At 53.4% G+C, this 14,849-nt stretch overlaps 1 protein-coding gene across 1 annotated transcript in view; it reads right to left on the reverse strand.

Moving 5' to 3' along the window:
- Nucleotides 1-7,347, reverse strand: part of FBXW8 (F-box and WD repeat domain containing 8) — a 61,468-nt gene extending 54,121 nt beyond the window's left edge. Inside the window, exons 1-2 of the mRNA XM_058816948.1 lie at nt 7,060-7,347; nt 3,307-3,411 (exon numbers count right to left, since the gene is read on the reverse strand). Coding sequence (XP_058672931.1) covers nt 3,307-3,411; nt 7,060-7,347 — 393 coding nt within the window. The remainder of the gene's footprint in view (nt 1-3,306; nt 3,412-7,059) is intronic.
- Between the last annotated feature and the right edge of the window lie 7,502 nt (nt 7,348-14,849).

The raw sequence follows: 14,849 nt of genomic DNA on the forward strand, positions 1-14,849 counted from the left end.
CCCTGCCCTCTGGCACTGGGAGCCATTCCCTGTGTCCTGTCCCTCCATCCCTTGTCCCCAGTCCCTCTCCAGCTCTCCTGGAGCCCCTTCAGGCCCTGCAAGGGGCTCTGAGCTCTCCCTGGAGCCTTCTCCTCTCCAGGTGAGCACCCCCAGCTCTCCCACCTGGCTCCAGCCCTTGCAGCATCTCCTCCTCTGGTCTCACTCCAGCAGCTCCAGGTCCTCCTGATGTTGGGGACCCCAGGGCTGGGCAGCTCTGCAGGTGGGGTCTCACCTGAGCAGGGCAGAGGGGCAGAATCCCCCCCTCTTTCCTGCTGCCCCTGCTGGGGGCTCAGCCCAGGGCAGGGATATCCTTCCCCATCCATTTCTCTGCACTCTCTGGGAATCACAAGGAGATTGGATGATGGCTTTTACCCATAAACAACCCTGATGCAAAACCATGCTCAAAAAAACACATTCAATTTTCTTTTTATAAATGTATAAACATTAAAGCCTCAACAGTTTGACAATCCCAGAAGCCCTGGAAGCAAGCAGCTGAAATTCTTGATTTATGCATGACAATTCATTCCTAAATTCCTAGAAACAGTCTCCCTTGCCCTAGATACATACACAATTCCTGTGTTGGTAAACACTTCTAAACCTTCTCTAAGATGAAAAGCAAACAGGTCAAGGGAATTTCCCATTAACAGGTCAAGGGAATTTCCCATTGATCTGTTCAGAAACAAAACTGCCAAAATTCAGTGTTGCTGAACTCAAACACATCCCCTCATCACCAAGCTGAACCATAAAGGCCATGGGTAAATTAAATGTATTTACAGTGGGTAAAATAAATGTATTTACAGTATCAGCCCTAAATCACACAAGGACATTTCAGTTTGTGACATTTGTGGTGTTGGGATTGTTTTCCTTTCCCTCTACACCCTGACCAGGAGGAAGGAGTGACTGCTTGCTCCCAAACCTGCTCACAGCCACAGGAGAGTCATTCATGGTACAGATATTTCTGCCAATGGTCAGAACACCATCAGAAAGTGCTCACAGGGCATAATTCTGCCTTACCCTGGCCTGTTCTGTGCTACATGAAGCCCTGGATACTTTTCTCCTTGAATTCAAAGGAGATATCAAGGAGAATCTGGGGGATTCAACAGGGACTGGTCTGGTGGATGCTGCTGAATGTCACCCCCCTACTGCAGACCCAGCAGAGCTCAGGACATTTATTTACAGACTTCTGTACTTCCAGTGCCACACAGACAGGCTGTGGTTTACACTACTAATTCCAAAAATCAAAGAAAAGCTGCGGGGGAGCAAGGGAGAGGGAAATATCAAGGTGAAATTCAAGTTCTCCAGACAGTCTGTGGTGTGATTAAATCTCAGAGAGGCTCTGCAGTCAGGCTCCTTTCCTGTTAGCTGGTTACCAATTTGGCATAAAGAACCAAGCAAACAGGTTTTCTCCAAAAGCACTCACAAGGATCATGATGCCAATTCCACCAACTGGCCCAATTTCACTGAAATCCCAAGGCACCTTAATAAAAAAAACCTTTCTAGGATAACACCATAAAGCAGCAGGGTTTTCCATGGAACAGAAGAGGGCTCCCCCCCTTCTAAAACAAAACCACCAGGAGAAAAATGAAAATGCTATTTATTTTTATGGCTCTGCTTTTTATTTGAACAGTTAAAAAGAAGCCAGCTCTGCACTGGATATTCATCTGATTGGGAAAGCCCTGTGAAACACTGGGCACTTGCTCAGCTGCCACAAAGGAACAGTGACTTGGGAACAGGAGAATGAGAAATGTGGAAAATTGTCTCTGTTAAAACACATCTTATGAGAACAGGTTCAAGCTAAAAGGCAAAGTGAATGGCAGAGAAATCCAGTCCAGCCCTAAGCACAGGGAAAAGGAGCAGCCTTAGCAGCCAATCTTTTTACTATGCCATGAGGTAAAGTGATCATGCCTAAGGAGGGGGGAAAAGAGAGTGAAAGAAAAACCTTAAACTAATCCACTTCAAAAATGCAACCCTGTTCCATGTCATGGGCTGTGGCCTTTACTGATGGCATATCTCAACCCCAAGGGACAGAAACTTGAGTACATCTGAAAGCTTCCCTGTCCTGGACAGCACCAAAAAATAATCCTAGAGAATTTTCCCCTCTGCAAGAGCAGTCCTGCACAAGGAATTCATTTTCTTTAAACAGCCCCTGTTTCTAAAAGGCATTAGCAACTCAAAGATTTAAGCAATAACCACTTGTAGCTATTTAACACTACAACACACTCACACTGAACATTAAAAGCCCAATTTCCTTTCAATGCCTGGACCATCTGCAGAATATTTAAGTTCAGCCATCCTCAACACACCCTGTCTGTCACTTCTCAGTTTTCACATATTAACATTTTTCTCTTCCACTCAAACCATGCCCTAGACTGTTTGTAACACAGAGAATGGTTTTGGTTGGATTTTGTGAGGTTGCAAGATGAGCTCTGTATGTGAAAGTTAATGACCACCAGCCTGGAACCCTAAACAGTGGCCACAGGAGAAGCTGGAATTATATCCACAATATTCTGCTTGATTCCACTGGGTAATCAGCACTTGCCAATTAAGCTGGCTTTGAAGACTCATTGAGAGAGGATCTTCATCAGTGTGTGAAGAAAGGAAATAAAGAGGCCCAGCAGTGTGGGCTGAACAATCCTGAGTAGAATGAGGTGAGAGTGAGTGTTTCAGTAAAGTTCTGGAAGAGACTGGGAGTTTACAACTACACGTAAATTAAGGACCATGCCTGAGTTCAGACTGCTGAGAGCATTATCTGAAAGTATCAGAAAAGAAAAATATAAACCCCTTGCAGGGCTGGGGAGAGGAAATCAGGGTCATTTAAGAATTTAGCCTCACATGGAAATACTACAGATAAAAAGTTGCTACTCCAATGTCTGTGGTTCAATTCCATGCTGGAAACTGGGAGGAGCAGCTCTTGCCATGCCCTCAGCACTGCCAAGTGCTGAGTCCTAAACACTGCAAGACACTGACCTGAATCAAAAATGCTTCAAAACACTCACTCAAATCAAAATATCTCTGCACTATTTATTTTCAATTCTAAGGCCTTGCTGCTGCCCAAGCCACAGATGTTTTATTTAACTCTGCTCAAGTGCAGCTGTAAATCCAGCTCATGTACCATCACATTTCCAATATCCAGCTTTGGAACTGCCTCCTGTGAGTGAAAGCACAACCAGCCGAGTTCCTTGGTGAAGAAGGTCAAGGTGCCTGGTTTTTCACTATTTCTGCCAGTTTTTACTGGAATCAGAGCAGCAAACTGCCAGCAGCACTCACCTGAGCACACCTGCCCAGCTCAGCCTTGCCCAGGTACTGGAATATCTTCAGTGCCAGCTCGTAAGGCAGCTGCACGTCGAAAAAAGGAACCTCATTGATTTCATTCTGGGAAGGAAAAAGGAGAAAATAATTGGTGAGGCTGGTTGAACACACAGCTTGACAGCAGGAGAAGTTACCATGGTATGGAGGAGGAATGGTGTGTCCTCAGGGCCACCACAGCTCCATGAAAATATCAGCTTTTCTGCCTCTCCCCCATTTCATGGCCCTTTAAAGGGCAGAGAAAGGCAGGACACAAGTTCTAGTGAAACAGTTTGGCTAAAGTGCCAAAAACACCCAATCAATGATCACTTTGAAGACATATGCCCATTGTTAACTTCACCAGCAAGATTTCAATCTATTTCAATGTATTTTCCACCTATGATGGAAAAATGAACAAATATTTTAAATAAAACTGAATGGAGATAATATTGGCTTCTTTCATTACTAATATAAAAATGTTATTTTAATAAGAAATGTTCCTCCTTTAACTAATTGATCACCTCAATCTAAAAAGTGAAGCCAAATCCATCAATTTAAGCTAACAGCTAAATGCAGCACATAGATTTTTCCTAGATGTACTCTGTTTGGTTTAATTACATAATTATTGCATCTTCTTTATGCAGTTATCACAACAAGATTTATCTTTGCTGTTATCCTGTCTAGATATTCACAATTTTTATACTCTATAATAGAGAAAGAGCTTAATCATCCGATTCTATTTCTATAATATATTAATTTCTATAATATATATATATATTTCTATAATATATAACTATTTCTACGTCACCAGTTTTGTTCTGCAGCGTTCTCTCTGGTTTCTGTCCCCCCACAGGTGCTCCTGATCATTGTCCATCAATCCTCATGCACAAAATCAGCTGCTCAGTGTAAACCCACCTGCACTGTTTGCCTTCAGAAGCTCAAGATCATCTCCTGGGGCCTTTGGTCTTTGTTTCTTTGAAGGTCTGGTACCTTTGCTTCTTTGCAGGTCTCTCCTACAGCTTCTCATTCAATTCTGGACCATTTGCAGCACCAAAGTAGAATAGAAGGGATATTCTGGGTTTATTTAAAGCAGTTCCTCAGGGAAATCCCAATATAATGTGGTGGTGTGGTTTTTAAAGGATAAGACACACTCAGGACAAGACAACCTAAACACAGGCAAGTGTTTAGGGCATGGGCAATGCTCCCATCAGGTCTTTTATCAACAAAACCTCATTTCACACACACTGGAACCTCCCACTTGATCTAAAGTTCCTTAGAGCAGGAGCTGCAGCCAGCCCTGCTGCTGCCCTCCCTCCTCACCCCCAATTTCCCTGCACAAGCAGCTCCTTGTCCCTGCCCCGTGCTGGGGCCGTGGCTCCGCAGGCTCTGCTTTGCTTTGGAGTGCTGTAAATCCCAGCCGTGCCCAGCGGGGACACCCAAGGAAAGCACAAAGGGAGGCTCTCCTTGGCTCCGAGCTGGCCAGGTGTGATCCTGCTCCGGAGCCGCTGGGCAAGGGCTGTTAGCTCCGGGCTTATAGCTCAGGCACGGCAGCACCACGGGTGAGCTCCTTCCAAACTGGGCTTGACTCGTGTGCAAGAGCAGATCTGGGCTGGCTGGGGCACACCGGGGTCTCACTGCAAGGAATCAGGGCTGCAGGCACAGCAGTGCTCACACAAGGCTCAGCACCAACGGAGGAAAGGAGGGGAAAAGAGCAAAAAACTTCCAGGGATCCAGGGCCTGCCCACCCTGCCAGGGAACAATTCCCAATTCCCAATATCCCATCCAGCCCTGCCCTCTGGCACTGGGAGCCATTCCCTGTGTCCTGTCCCTCCATCCCTTGTCCCCAGTCCCTCTCCAGCTCTCCTGGAGCCCCCTCAGGCCCTGCAAGGGGCTCTGAGCTCTCCCTGGAGCCTTCTCCTCTCCAGGTGAGCACCCCCAGCTCTCCCAACCTGCACAGGCTTTTTATAAATTGAGCTGCACAAGGATTTATACCCTGCTTCAAATAAACCCAAAAGTGCCTTTTTTTCTGCTTTGGTGCTGCAAAGGGTCCAAGTTTAAATGAAGAGTAGCTGTAGAAGAAACCTACAAAGAAGCAAAGGAATGGGGGTTAGGAAGTGCCAAGAGGGGATGATCCTGATTTAGGATCTGAGGTTCTGGAGGCACAGCACAAACTCCTACTGATTCCATTCTGTGAAAAACGCCAATCACTTGTTTTTAAAATTTTAGAAGTTTAATACTAATAAAATAGTTATAAAACAGTTAATGTTATAAAATAGTTACAAAAATAGTATTATAATTAGAGTAATAATAACTTGGACAATTTGAATTAGGACAATATGAGACAATAGAGGCAAAGAGTTACAGACAGTCCAGGTACCTCTTTCTGGGCAGCAATAGCCCGAAAAAGGACCCCCCATTAACAGAGGATTAACCCTTAAAAGCAACAGCCTGTTGCATATTCATACACCTCATACATGATGCATAAATTCCATTCAAACACAGGATTCTGTCTGGGCAGTGTCAACTTCTTCCTCTGAATCCTGACAGCACCTTCGAGGCGGGAAGAAGTTAATTTCTCCTGATAATGGGCAATAAATTCTTTTTCTCTGAAAGACTGAGGTGTCCTGGGGCTGCTATCTCACTGCAAGTCCTTTCTTTAAAAAAAGTACCCTACATAGCATAGTTTCTATTTTAACATTTTTTTTTATAACCCAAAACTATATTTACCACACTACTTAAGACAATTAATACAGCATTACTTTCTAACACAACACATATAACATTCATTTTAATATTTGTGAAAAGCCAACCATAAAATACGCATTTTTCACACATTCTAATGCAATCCTAACATTAGGGGCACAGCCAGGTCTTCCCACACCCCAAAAATTCCTGCAGCCTGTCCTCAGCATAAGGAAGCAGGGATGTTAAGTCAGCACCAGTCTGTCTAAAAGTCTACTGGAATGAGTCCAAAACTCAAATACAACCAGCCCCTCTGAGACAGATTCGGGCTCCTGTGTGCTAATGGAGCACTAATTCTGTAAAATGGATTAATTTGTGCCTTGCAGACAGAAATTTAATCTGTTCCTTTTAATTTTTTTAAGCAAAGAGTAATTAGTCATAGTGAGGTTAGTGAGAACCAAGAAAATTGGTTTCCCCCTTAGTTTTCCTATACTGTAAATAACATCTCTATGGCATTTAGAGGATTTACCAAAGTAACTTTTATCTGGTTCAGAAAGGTATTTAAGACTATTTCCAAATTACCCCCTTTATTTAAAGAATTAAACTTGTTTTCTTACTACGCTGCTGTGTCACAAGGCAGGATATCCTTAATTCCTGCACTCACATCAAATGCCTGAGTAAACAACAAAAAATCTTAAAAGAAAAAAGATATTATTTCATAGAACCATGTCATATCTCGAGTTAGAAGGGACCCTCGAGGATCACCGAGCCCCGCATAGGACACCCCAACAATCCCACCCCGTGCCATTCATTACAGAGGACAGGCGGATTCTGAAGGGTTAAAACTTTGTAAACGGATGTATATTCAGAAGATGAGGTTATAAACAAGCACACAGGAACACAAATTCAATGTCCCCGTTTGCTCGCCGCTCCCAGCGGCCCCTCAGCCGAGCCCTCTCCGTGCTCCGGTGCCGGCCCCACCGCGACCCCGCCCGGGGCCCGGCCCGTCCCCGCCGCAGCCCCAGGGCCGCCCCCGGCCCCGCGCAGCCCTACCAGGTCTCGGATCAGCTGTCCCAGCAGATCGTCCCCATCTCCGGCTTCCCCATCCGCGGGTTCCCCGGCGGGCCGGGCGGGCGCCGGGCTGCGGCGGGCCGGGGCGCTGCCGGCCAGCAGCCCGCGGGCCAGCGCCAGGTACCCGGGCTCGGCCGGGGGCTCCCGCGGGCTCTCTCCCGGCCTCTCCGGCGGCTCCTGAGGGGGCTCATCCCGCCGCCGCCGCTTCGCGCCCCTGGCCCGCTCCTCTCGCCGCCGGGGCCGCTCCCGCTCCGCCGGCACCGCAGCCATGGCGGCGGGGCCCGGCCCGGCGCGGCACGGAAACCGCGCCCCGCGCCCGCGCGTTCCGCCGCCACAAGGTTCCGCCGCCGCTGCCGGGACCGGGACGGTGCCTGGGAATGGAGCCGTTGTTCGGGCCGGGGCCGTCGTTTTGTGGTCCCCACACGAGGGCCCAGCCTGGCTCTGGAGAGCCGCAGGCGGTCTAGCGGGGCCGCGGGGACGGCAGGGTCGGTCTGGGCTCCGGGCGCCGCTGGGCGCCCTCAGCCCCTTCACAGCCATGGCCGGGGACCGCGTAGGGTCCCGCTAGCAGCCCTCAGCCCCTCACAGCCATGGCCGGGGACAGGGCAGGGTCCCGCTAGGAGCCCTCAGCCCCTCACAGCCATGGCCGGGGACAGGGCAGGGTCCCGCTGGGAGCCCTCAGCCCCTCACAGCCATGACCAGGGACAGGACAGGGTCCCGCTGGACACCCTGAGCCCCGCTGGGAGCCCTCAGCCCCCTCACAGCCATGGCCGGTCCCTCAGGGAGAAGCCTTTCCCACGGGACGGTTGTTGCCCATGGAAGTGGCCGCTCTGAGTGACCAATATGCCGCTCTGAGTGACTAATGCACCCCTCTGAGGCCATTTTTCCCTTTCTCTTGGCCATGTCTGAAGCCCAGTGGGTGGGCAGGGATGGCCCCACTGCTGCCGCGCCCACCACACCTGCTGGGAAGGGGTTTTGCTGTTTTTATCACACCCATCTCCTGCGGTCACCACAGCCTGAGAGCTGCCATTTAGATGGTATTTTGGAGAGGACACGAAGCTGGCTCAGTTCCTCTCCACTATCAACACACCTTGGTGCTCCAGGGCTGGGTTCAAATGATGCTGAACCGCAGCTGCGAAGCCTCTGCACCTTCAGCCAGTCCAGCTGCCCAGAGAAGCCATGAATAGTCAAGTCTTCAGATGATTCCTTGAGGAGCCCTCAGGAATCAGAGGAAACAGAGCAGGTAAGGGATGTGCTGGTGTCAGTCAAACGGTTGGTCCTTCTAGAACAGAGTGTAAAGCACAGCCCATGGTCTCAGCAGCAGCTTGTGCAGTTACCCCCACCCTGGTGTCGAGCTCTGCCTTCCCCACTGACCACTTGCTGGTTTCTCTCCTCTACAGCTTGCCTGTGGTGTTTATAAAACCCAACTTCACGAACAGGTGTCCAGAAAGAACCCTACCTCGTTTAGGGGAGGAACTCCTGTATGTAGAAACCCTGCAACAGACAGGTGGGTGAATGCTGGCCATGCCTGGCCTGTGTGCTGGAGCCCAAAACCCCCTGCCCTGGGCTGAGCCCCCAGCGTGGGCAGCAGGAAAGGAGGGGGGGATTCTGCCCCTCTGCCCCACTCAGGTGAGACCCCATCTGCAGAGCTGCCCCTGGCTGTGGTGTCCCCAGCATCAGGAAGGACCTGGAGCTGCTGGAGTGAGACCAGAGGAGGCCATGGAGGTGCTCCAAGGGCTGGAGCCAGGCTGGGAGAGAGAGCTGGGGGTGCTCACCTGGAGAGGAGAAGGCTCCAGGGAGAGCTCAGAGCCCCTGGCAGGGCCTGAAGGGGCTCCAGGAGAGCTGGAGAGGGACTGGGGACAAGGGATGGAGGGACAGGACACAGGGAATGGCTCCCAGTGCCCAAGGGCAGGGATGGATGGGATATTGGGAATTGGGAATTGTTCCCTGGCAGGGTGGGCAGGCCCTGGCACAGGGTGCCCAGAGCAGCTGTGGCTGCCCCTGGATCCCTGGCAGTGCCCAAGGCCAGGCTGGACATTGGGGCTGGGAGCAGCCTGGGACAGTGGGAGGTGTCCCTGCCCATAGCAGGGGGTGGAATGGGATGATATTTAAGGTTCTTTCCAGCCCAAACCAGTCTGCCATTCTCTGATTTGTTTTCCCTACAAAGCAATCACTTGCAGGAACTTAGGGGAGGGGTCTCCCTGGGGTGCACAGGCTGGTGAGCCCTGCCAGAGGTGGGACTGCAGTCCAGAACCTGCCCCTGCAGCAGGACATGGGGCAGCTCCAGGGAGGGTGCATGGGCTGGGGAGATTTGCCAGGAGGTTCACAGCAGCTTCTCTGCAAAGCAGGGTGGGGACGGGGCCAGTTTGGGGTGATTGCTGGCCCAGAGCGAGCCCCCCATCCCATCCCAGGGCTGGTGTGTGCAGGGAGCCCTGCCCGGGGTGCCAGCCCTGTTCCCGTGCCCTGCCCGGGGTGCCAGCCCTGTTCCCAATGCCCTGCCCGGGGTGCCAGCCCTGTTCCCGTGCCCTGCCCGGGGTGCCAGCCCTGTTCCCAATGCCCTGCCCGGGGTGCCAGCCCTGTTCCCGTGCCCTGCCCGGGGTGCCAGCCCTGTTCCCATGCCCTGGCAGCCGGGGAGGCCCCGCGGGCCCCGGGTCAGTGCCGGGGGCTGCGCGCTCCTGCCTCGGCCACCCGAAATGTGATCCGAATCCGTAATGCTGTGGGTGATGAAATCGGCTCCAGCTCTGTGTAATCCCCTCACTGCCCCCCTGCATCTCCTCGCTGTCCCCTCCTCCAGCCCACAGGCATCTGCAGCCTCACGCTGTCTCTCTATCCCCACGCCATCCCCTCTGTCCCACAGTCCCCTGTATCCCCACATTGTCCCCATACTGTCCCCTCTATGCCCAGTGTCCCCTCTATCCCCACAGTGTCCTCTCCATCCCCATGCTATCCCCTCTATGCCACACTGTCCCACCTTCCTCACACATCCCCTCTATCCCCAAACTGTTCCTCTGTCCCCACACTGTCCCCTCTATTCCACAGTGTCCTCTCTGTCCCCAAATTGTTCCTCCATCCCCACACTGATCCCTCTGTCCCAAGTTCCCCACTGTCCTCTCTATCCCACATTGTCCCCTCCATCCCCACGCTATCCCCCCATTCCCACACTGTTGTTTTGCTGTCCCATCAAAATCCCACTCTCGATACCAGAATCTTCCACCACACAAGCACTGTCCCCTCTACTCCCAGTCCCACACTGTCATTCCATCCCCAGTGTCCCTGCATCCCCATGCTGTCCCATCCATCCCAGCACTATCCATCCATCCATCCATCCATCCATCCATCCATCCATCCATCCATCCATCCATCCATCCATCCCGGGCTGTCCCACCGAACTCCCACCCACCCTTGGATACCAGAATGTCCCACCACACAAGCACCGTTCCCCCCAGTCCCTCCATGTCCTTCTATCCCCACACCATCACCCGCATCCCTGTCTGTCCCACCCAACTCCCCCACCACCGCTGGACCCCGGACCGTCCCACCGCCCCTCCGCTGTCCCCCTGCCCCCCACCCACCCCCGCGCCGTCTCCGGCTCCCCCCTCTCCGCCCGCGGCCGAGCACCGCCCCGCGGGGGATGATGTAACCCCCGGTCCCCCCCGTGTCCCGCCCGCGTCCCGCCCGCCGCACACTCGGCGGGCTCGGCGGCGAGCGGACGCAGCCATGTGCCCGTGCGCGCTGCGCGGCCCCCCCGCGCCCTGCAGCCCCTGCGGCCCCGGCCGCGCCGCCCGGCCCGAGGCCGCCGCCCGCCGGGTGGCCGCCCGCCTGCGCCGCCTGGGCGATGAGCTGGAGCAGCGGCGCAAGGCGCGGGGCCGCGGCCCCTCGGCCGCCCGCCGCCTGGCCGCCGTGGCGGGGCTGCTCTGCGCGCTCACGCCCGCGGCCGCGCTGGCCTGGCTGATCCGCAGGAGGAGCCTCTAGGGAGACGGGCGCTGGACGGAGCGGGGAGCAGGCGGGACGCGCAACAGGTGGGCGCGGGACGGGGCGGCCGGCGGGGCTGGGCTCGGCACGGGAGCGGGGGCTTGGCTCGGCTCGGTCCGGCCCAGGGAGCGCGCTGTCCGCGGTACCCGCGCCTCGCCGGGCTGCGGGGACTGACCGCGGCAGCGCACCGAGCCACGGGCTGCTCGTGCTGCCGGGGCGCACCGACCGCTCTCCTTTCCCTACCCCTCTTCCCCTGGACTGCCTGTGCCAGGTCACACCGACCTGTCGCTCTCACTTCTCCTCTTGTCCCCTCCATCCCCACTTTCCCTCTCTCCCCTTTTCCCAGGACTCCTCAAACGCCCCCTTTCCCCTTCCCCAAACTTTTCACGGCTTCCACCCCCGTGGCTCCCCTCCGCCCGCTCCACCCGTGCTCCTGTGGGGCAGTTTGAGCTCAGGGGGAGCCGAGCAGGTCCCGTGTTGCCCCGGCTGCCGGTGCCCCACACACCCGTGCCTGCCAAACCTCCAGCCCTTTTTTGCGTGGAGGAACTTTCCCTGTGTCCTGTCATTCCCTGGTGGGCTTTAGAGCCACGGGTGCTGTGGGGCACTGGGTGGTGGAATGTCCCCACTGGACTTTCCAGTGGGGCACCTGGGACAGTGGCTCTGTGTTTTGGATAATGCCTTGCCCAGTGTTGGGGGTCCCAAGCTACTGGCCAGGAAAAGCACCCAAGCCCGGTTACTGCTGGTTCTGTGCTCCAGAGCCACTGAGCAAACGAGCAGCAGGGAACCGGGACATGCCCGGTCCTGTAACCTTCCTTGTTGCCATCCTGGTGCCAGCTCCGGGGCGTGTGGGGACAGCTCTGCACCCTCAGCCCTGGGAGCACTCAGGGATACTGAGCATATGTGGGATCACCTCAGGGATTTTGGGTGCTCTGCGCTGTTCTTTGGGTCGTGGATTTGTCACCACAGACCTAAGGAGCACGGGCTCCTCTTTTGGGTGCTGTAAATTGCATCATAAACACCCCCCAGTGTCTGTCTGTGTCCAGGGCACAATTTCAGTGCGTGTCTAACTTTCAGCGTGCACTGGTATCCCACCAGCTTGGACAGGGCAGTGTGGAAGGAAAGTCTGGTTATCAGAGAGTTTCAGAATGAGGTTTTGCAGCAGGTCTGTGTGTTTGCACTGTGTGTGTGCACTCTGTGGGGGGACATTGTTGTCATCCATCCGAGCCACAACTGCTGTGTCTGGCGGGAGGCTCCGCTGGTCACCTCTGGAAAGCTTTCTTTGAAACAAAAGCAGAGGAGAACTGTGGGCTTTTGGTGAATTGAAGCCTCAATTTCTATAAAAGCAGGCACTGGATGGTGCCTCAGAGGTGGTGTCAGTGGTGTGGGACTGTGGTCGGGAGCAGAGCAAACACATCTCTCCCTCCTCGTCAGTTTGTGGCAAGTTTGATTCCAGTGTTTGGAAGCAAACCCACCCGTCTGCCTTGCTGGCCTCTCTGAGCACAAACAGAGCTGAAATCCAAGGGGGAACGGCGGTGATCTCCCTTATCTAGTGTCTCAAATGTCTATTTCTTTCTGACAAGCCAGGGAAATTCCTCCCTGCCCAGTCTGGGACTGTGTCCCAGGCAGAGGAGGTGGCAGGTGAGCGGGGCTGGCACAGGGAGCCTGTCAGCTGGCCCCGGTGATCCATGCACAGACTTGCTGGCAATCCCACGAGGCCAAAGCTGGTTGGGGTATTAATTTTTGTGCAGGTTTATCGGGCAGACACTATTCTTTTCCCCCCAATCTCTTGTGCTGTTGATCCTGGAGTGCTCACTTCCATTTCTGCCCACCAGTTGCTTTTAAATGGCTTTGATGAGAGGCTGTGGAAAAGCCAACATTATCCCGGGCGCCTCTGAGGCGAATTCCATGGGCAGCACCGTCCTGCCCCTGGCTTCAAAGGCTGCCACAGACAGTGCTGAGCTGCCTCCAAATGCTCCTGGACACAAATACACATGTAAGGCTGAAAAGGAGCTCCTGGTGTGTGATGGGAAGCGGTTTCAGGGATAAAGGCACAGATGAACAGGCTGGTGACGCTCCTGGCTGTCCCTGTGTGCAACCTGTCCCACTCCTGCCACGCTTCTGAGGCACAAGTGACCAAGCTGCAGATGAAAATACAATGCAAGGCCAGAATAATTAACTGTGTCATCTGCACCTCAGTTCCTCGGTTATTCTGGCCATTAATAATCTCTTCATCCTGAGCAGTAATTTGCTTTCACCAGTGGAGGTTTCTGACAGTCTACAGTGTCTCGGAGCCCCAGTGACAGTGCAGTGAGCTGGGTTAGCCTTGGAGATGAGGTAAGACAGTGTTTGATTACCTCAGCAGAGTATTTCTGAACAAAACAGGCGTTTTTATGCCATCCTCAGAGAAGTCTGCAGTGACAATAACATTGTCCTGCAACAAGCTGGGAAGTCCAGCCTCTAACCACTTGTGATCTTTGGATTTTATGGAAAGGCTGGTAAGAGGAGAGTAACTTGTACAGTTAATGAGTGCCCTGCAGAGTCAGCCTTTGTCTTGTGATCTGGTGCTTGCAGAAGGAATGGAGAGAAGAGGAAAAGGCCAGTTTCAGCTTGGGTTATTCCTCGAGTTCCCCTCCTGCTTTTCCAAGAGGCTCTGAGCGTTCTGAGGCAGGAGGTTGGTGCTTGTTCCCTGAGCTCCGTGTGGCCTCTCACAGCAGCACAGCTCAGGGAATAATCCCGTGCTCTAGGGACCCCCTCCTGCTCCCTCAGCCCTGGCTGATGGCGGTGGAGCAGGACTGGGGCTGTGACCAGCTTGCATCTGCAGACCCTGCCTGGGATTTGGGATGGATGCTTTGCAACTGGTAGTTGTAATATGTAATCTGACATCACCTTGAAACATCCAACCAGGGCATGAAGTATAGTTGTCAGGTGCCAGTTTGGCATACAGTGTCACTTGTATTTCGCTCTGTTAGTTCAGGAGTGGCAGTGTATTAAAATCAAACCCTGCTTGTCCCTGCCAGCTCCACCATCCTGGTTCCGTGCCCACTGTGTTGCCAGGAATTCCCCCCACTGTTTGCTGCGAGGTTCATGCAGAGCCACTCTGTCCAAAGTCTCGGTGCAGTTAATTATCTGCATTAAAACTGGCTTGATAAGATTTCTGGAGGTGTCCCACTGAGCTGTGCAGGAGAGCAGAGCAAACGAAGGACCAGAGGCAGTGGAGATGCAGAGAGCTGGTTCTGCACCAGGACAAACATCCAGCCTTGTGCACCCCGTGTGTGTCCCTCACACAGAGAGGCAGGCTCTGTTGTTTATCCTCCTGGATCAGGAAAAAGCCAGCCCTTCCCAGCGGCAAGCATCCTGCTCCAGAAAGCCAAAGGTCCCTGCCACCCTCGCCCCAGCCTCGCAGTTAAATTGAAGAAAGAAAACCTTCAGCATTAATTCTCCCGACAAACAAACATCAGAGTTTGCACAAACAAACAGCAGCCCAGGAACGGCTCATTCCACGGGTGGACTGAGGCCAAGCAGGACAGTCTTTGTGGGAGGATTGGAGCCCAAATGTATTTTTTTACTGTCTGGGTTCTCTACTCTTCCTATACAAAGATCTCCCGGACAGACTATTCTTCCCAGTTCGTTTCTAGCGCTCCTGAACCCCCTCGTAATTGTTTTTTGGTGTTCCAAGTTGCCCTTGCAGCTCCCGCGGAGATGCTAATGAAGTGTGAGTGTACACGGATGGGGCTGCTGGGGAATTTGACAGGGCTGGTGCCCAGCCCTTGTTCCCTCATTAAGCTGCTGCTGCGCGGGGACGG

The sequence above is a fragment of the Ammospiza caudacuta genome, chromosome 18 (assembly GCF_027887145.1).
Source record: "Ammospiza caudacuta isolate bAmmCau1 chromosome 18, bAmmCau1.pri, whole genome shotgun sequence".
NCBI classification, from domain to species: Eukaryota; Metazoa; Chordata; class Aves; order Passeriformes; family Passerellidae; genus Ammospiza; species Ammospiza caudacuta.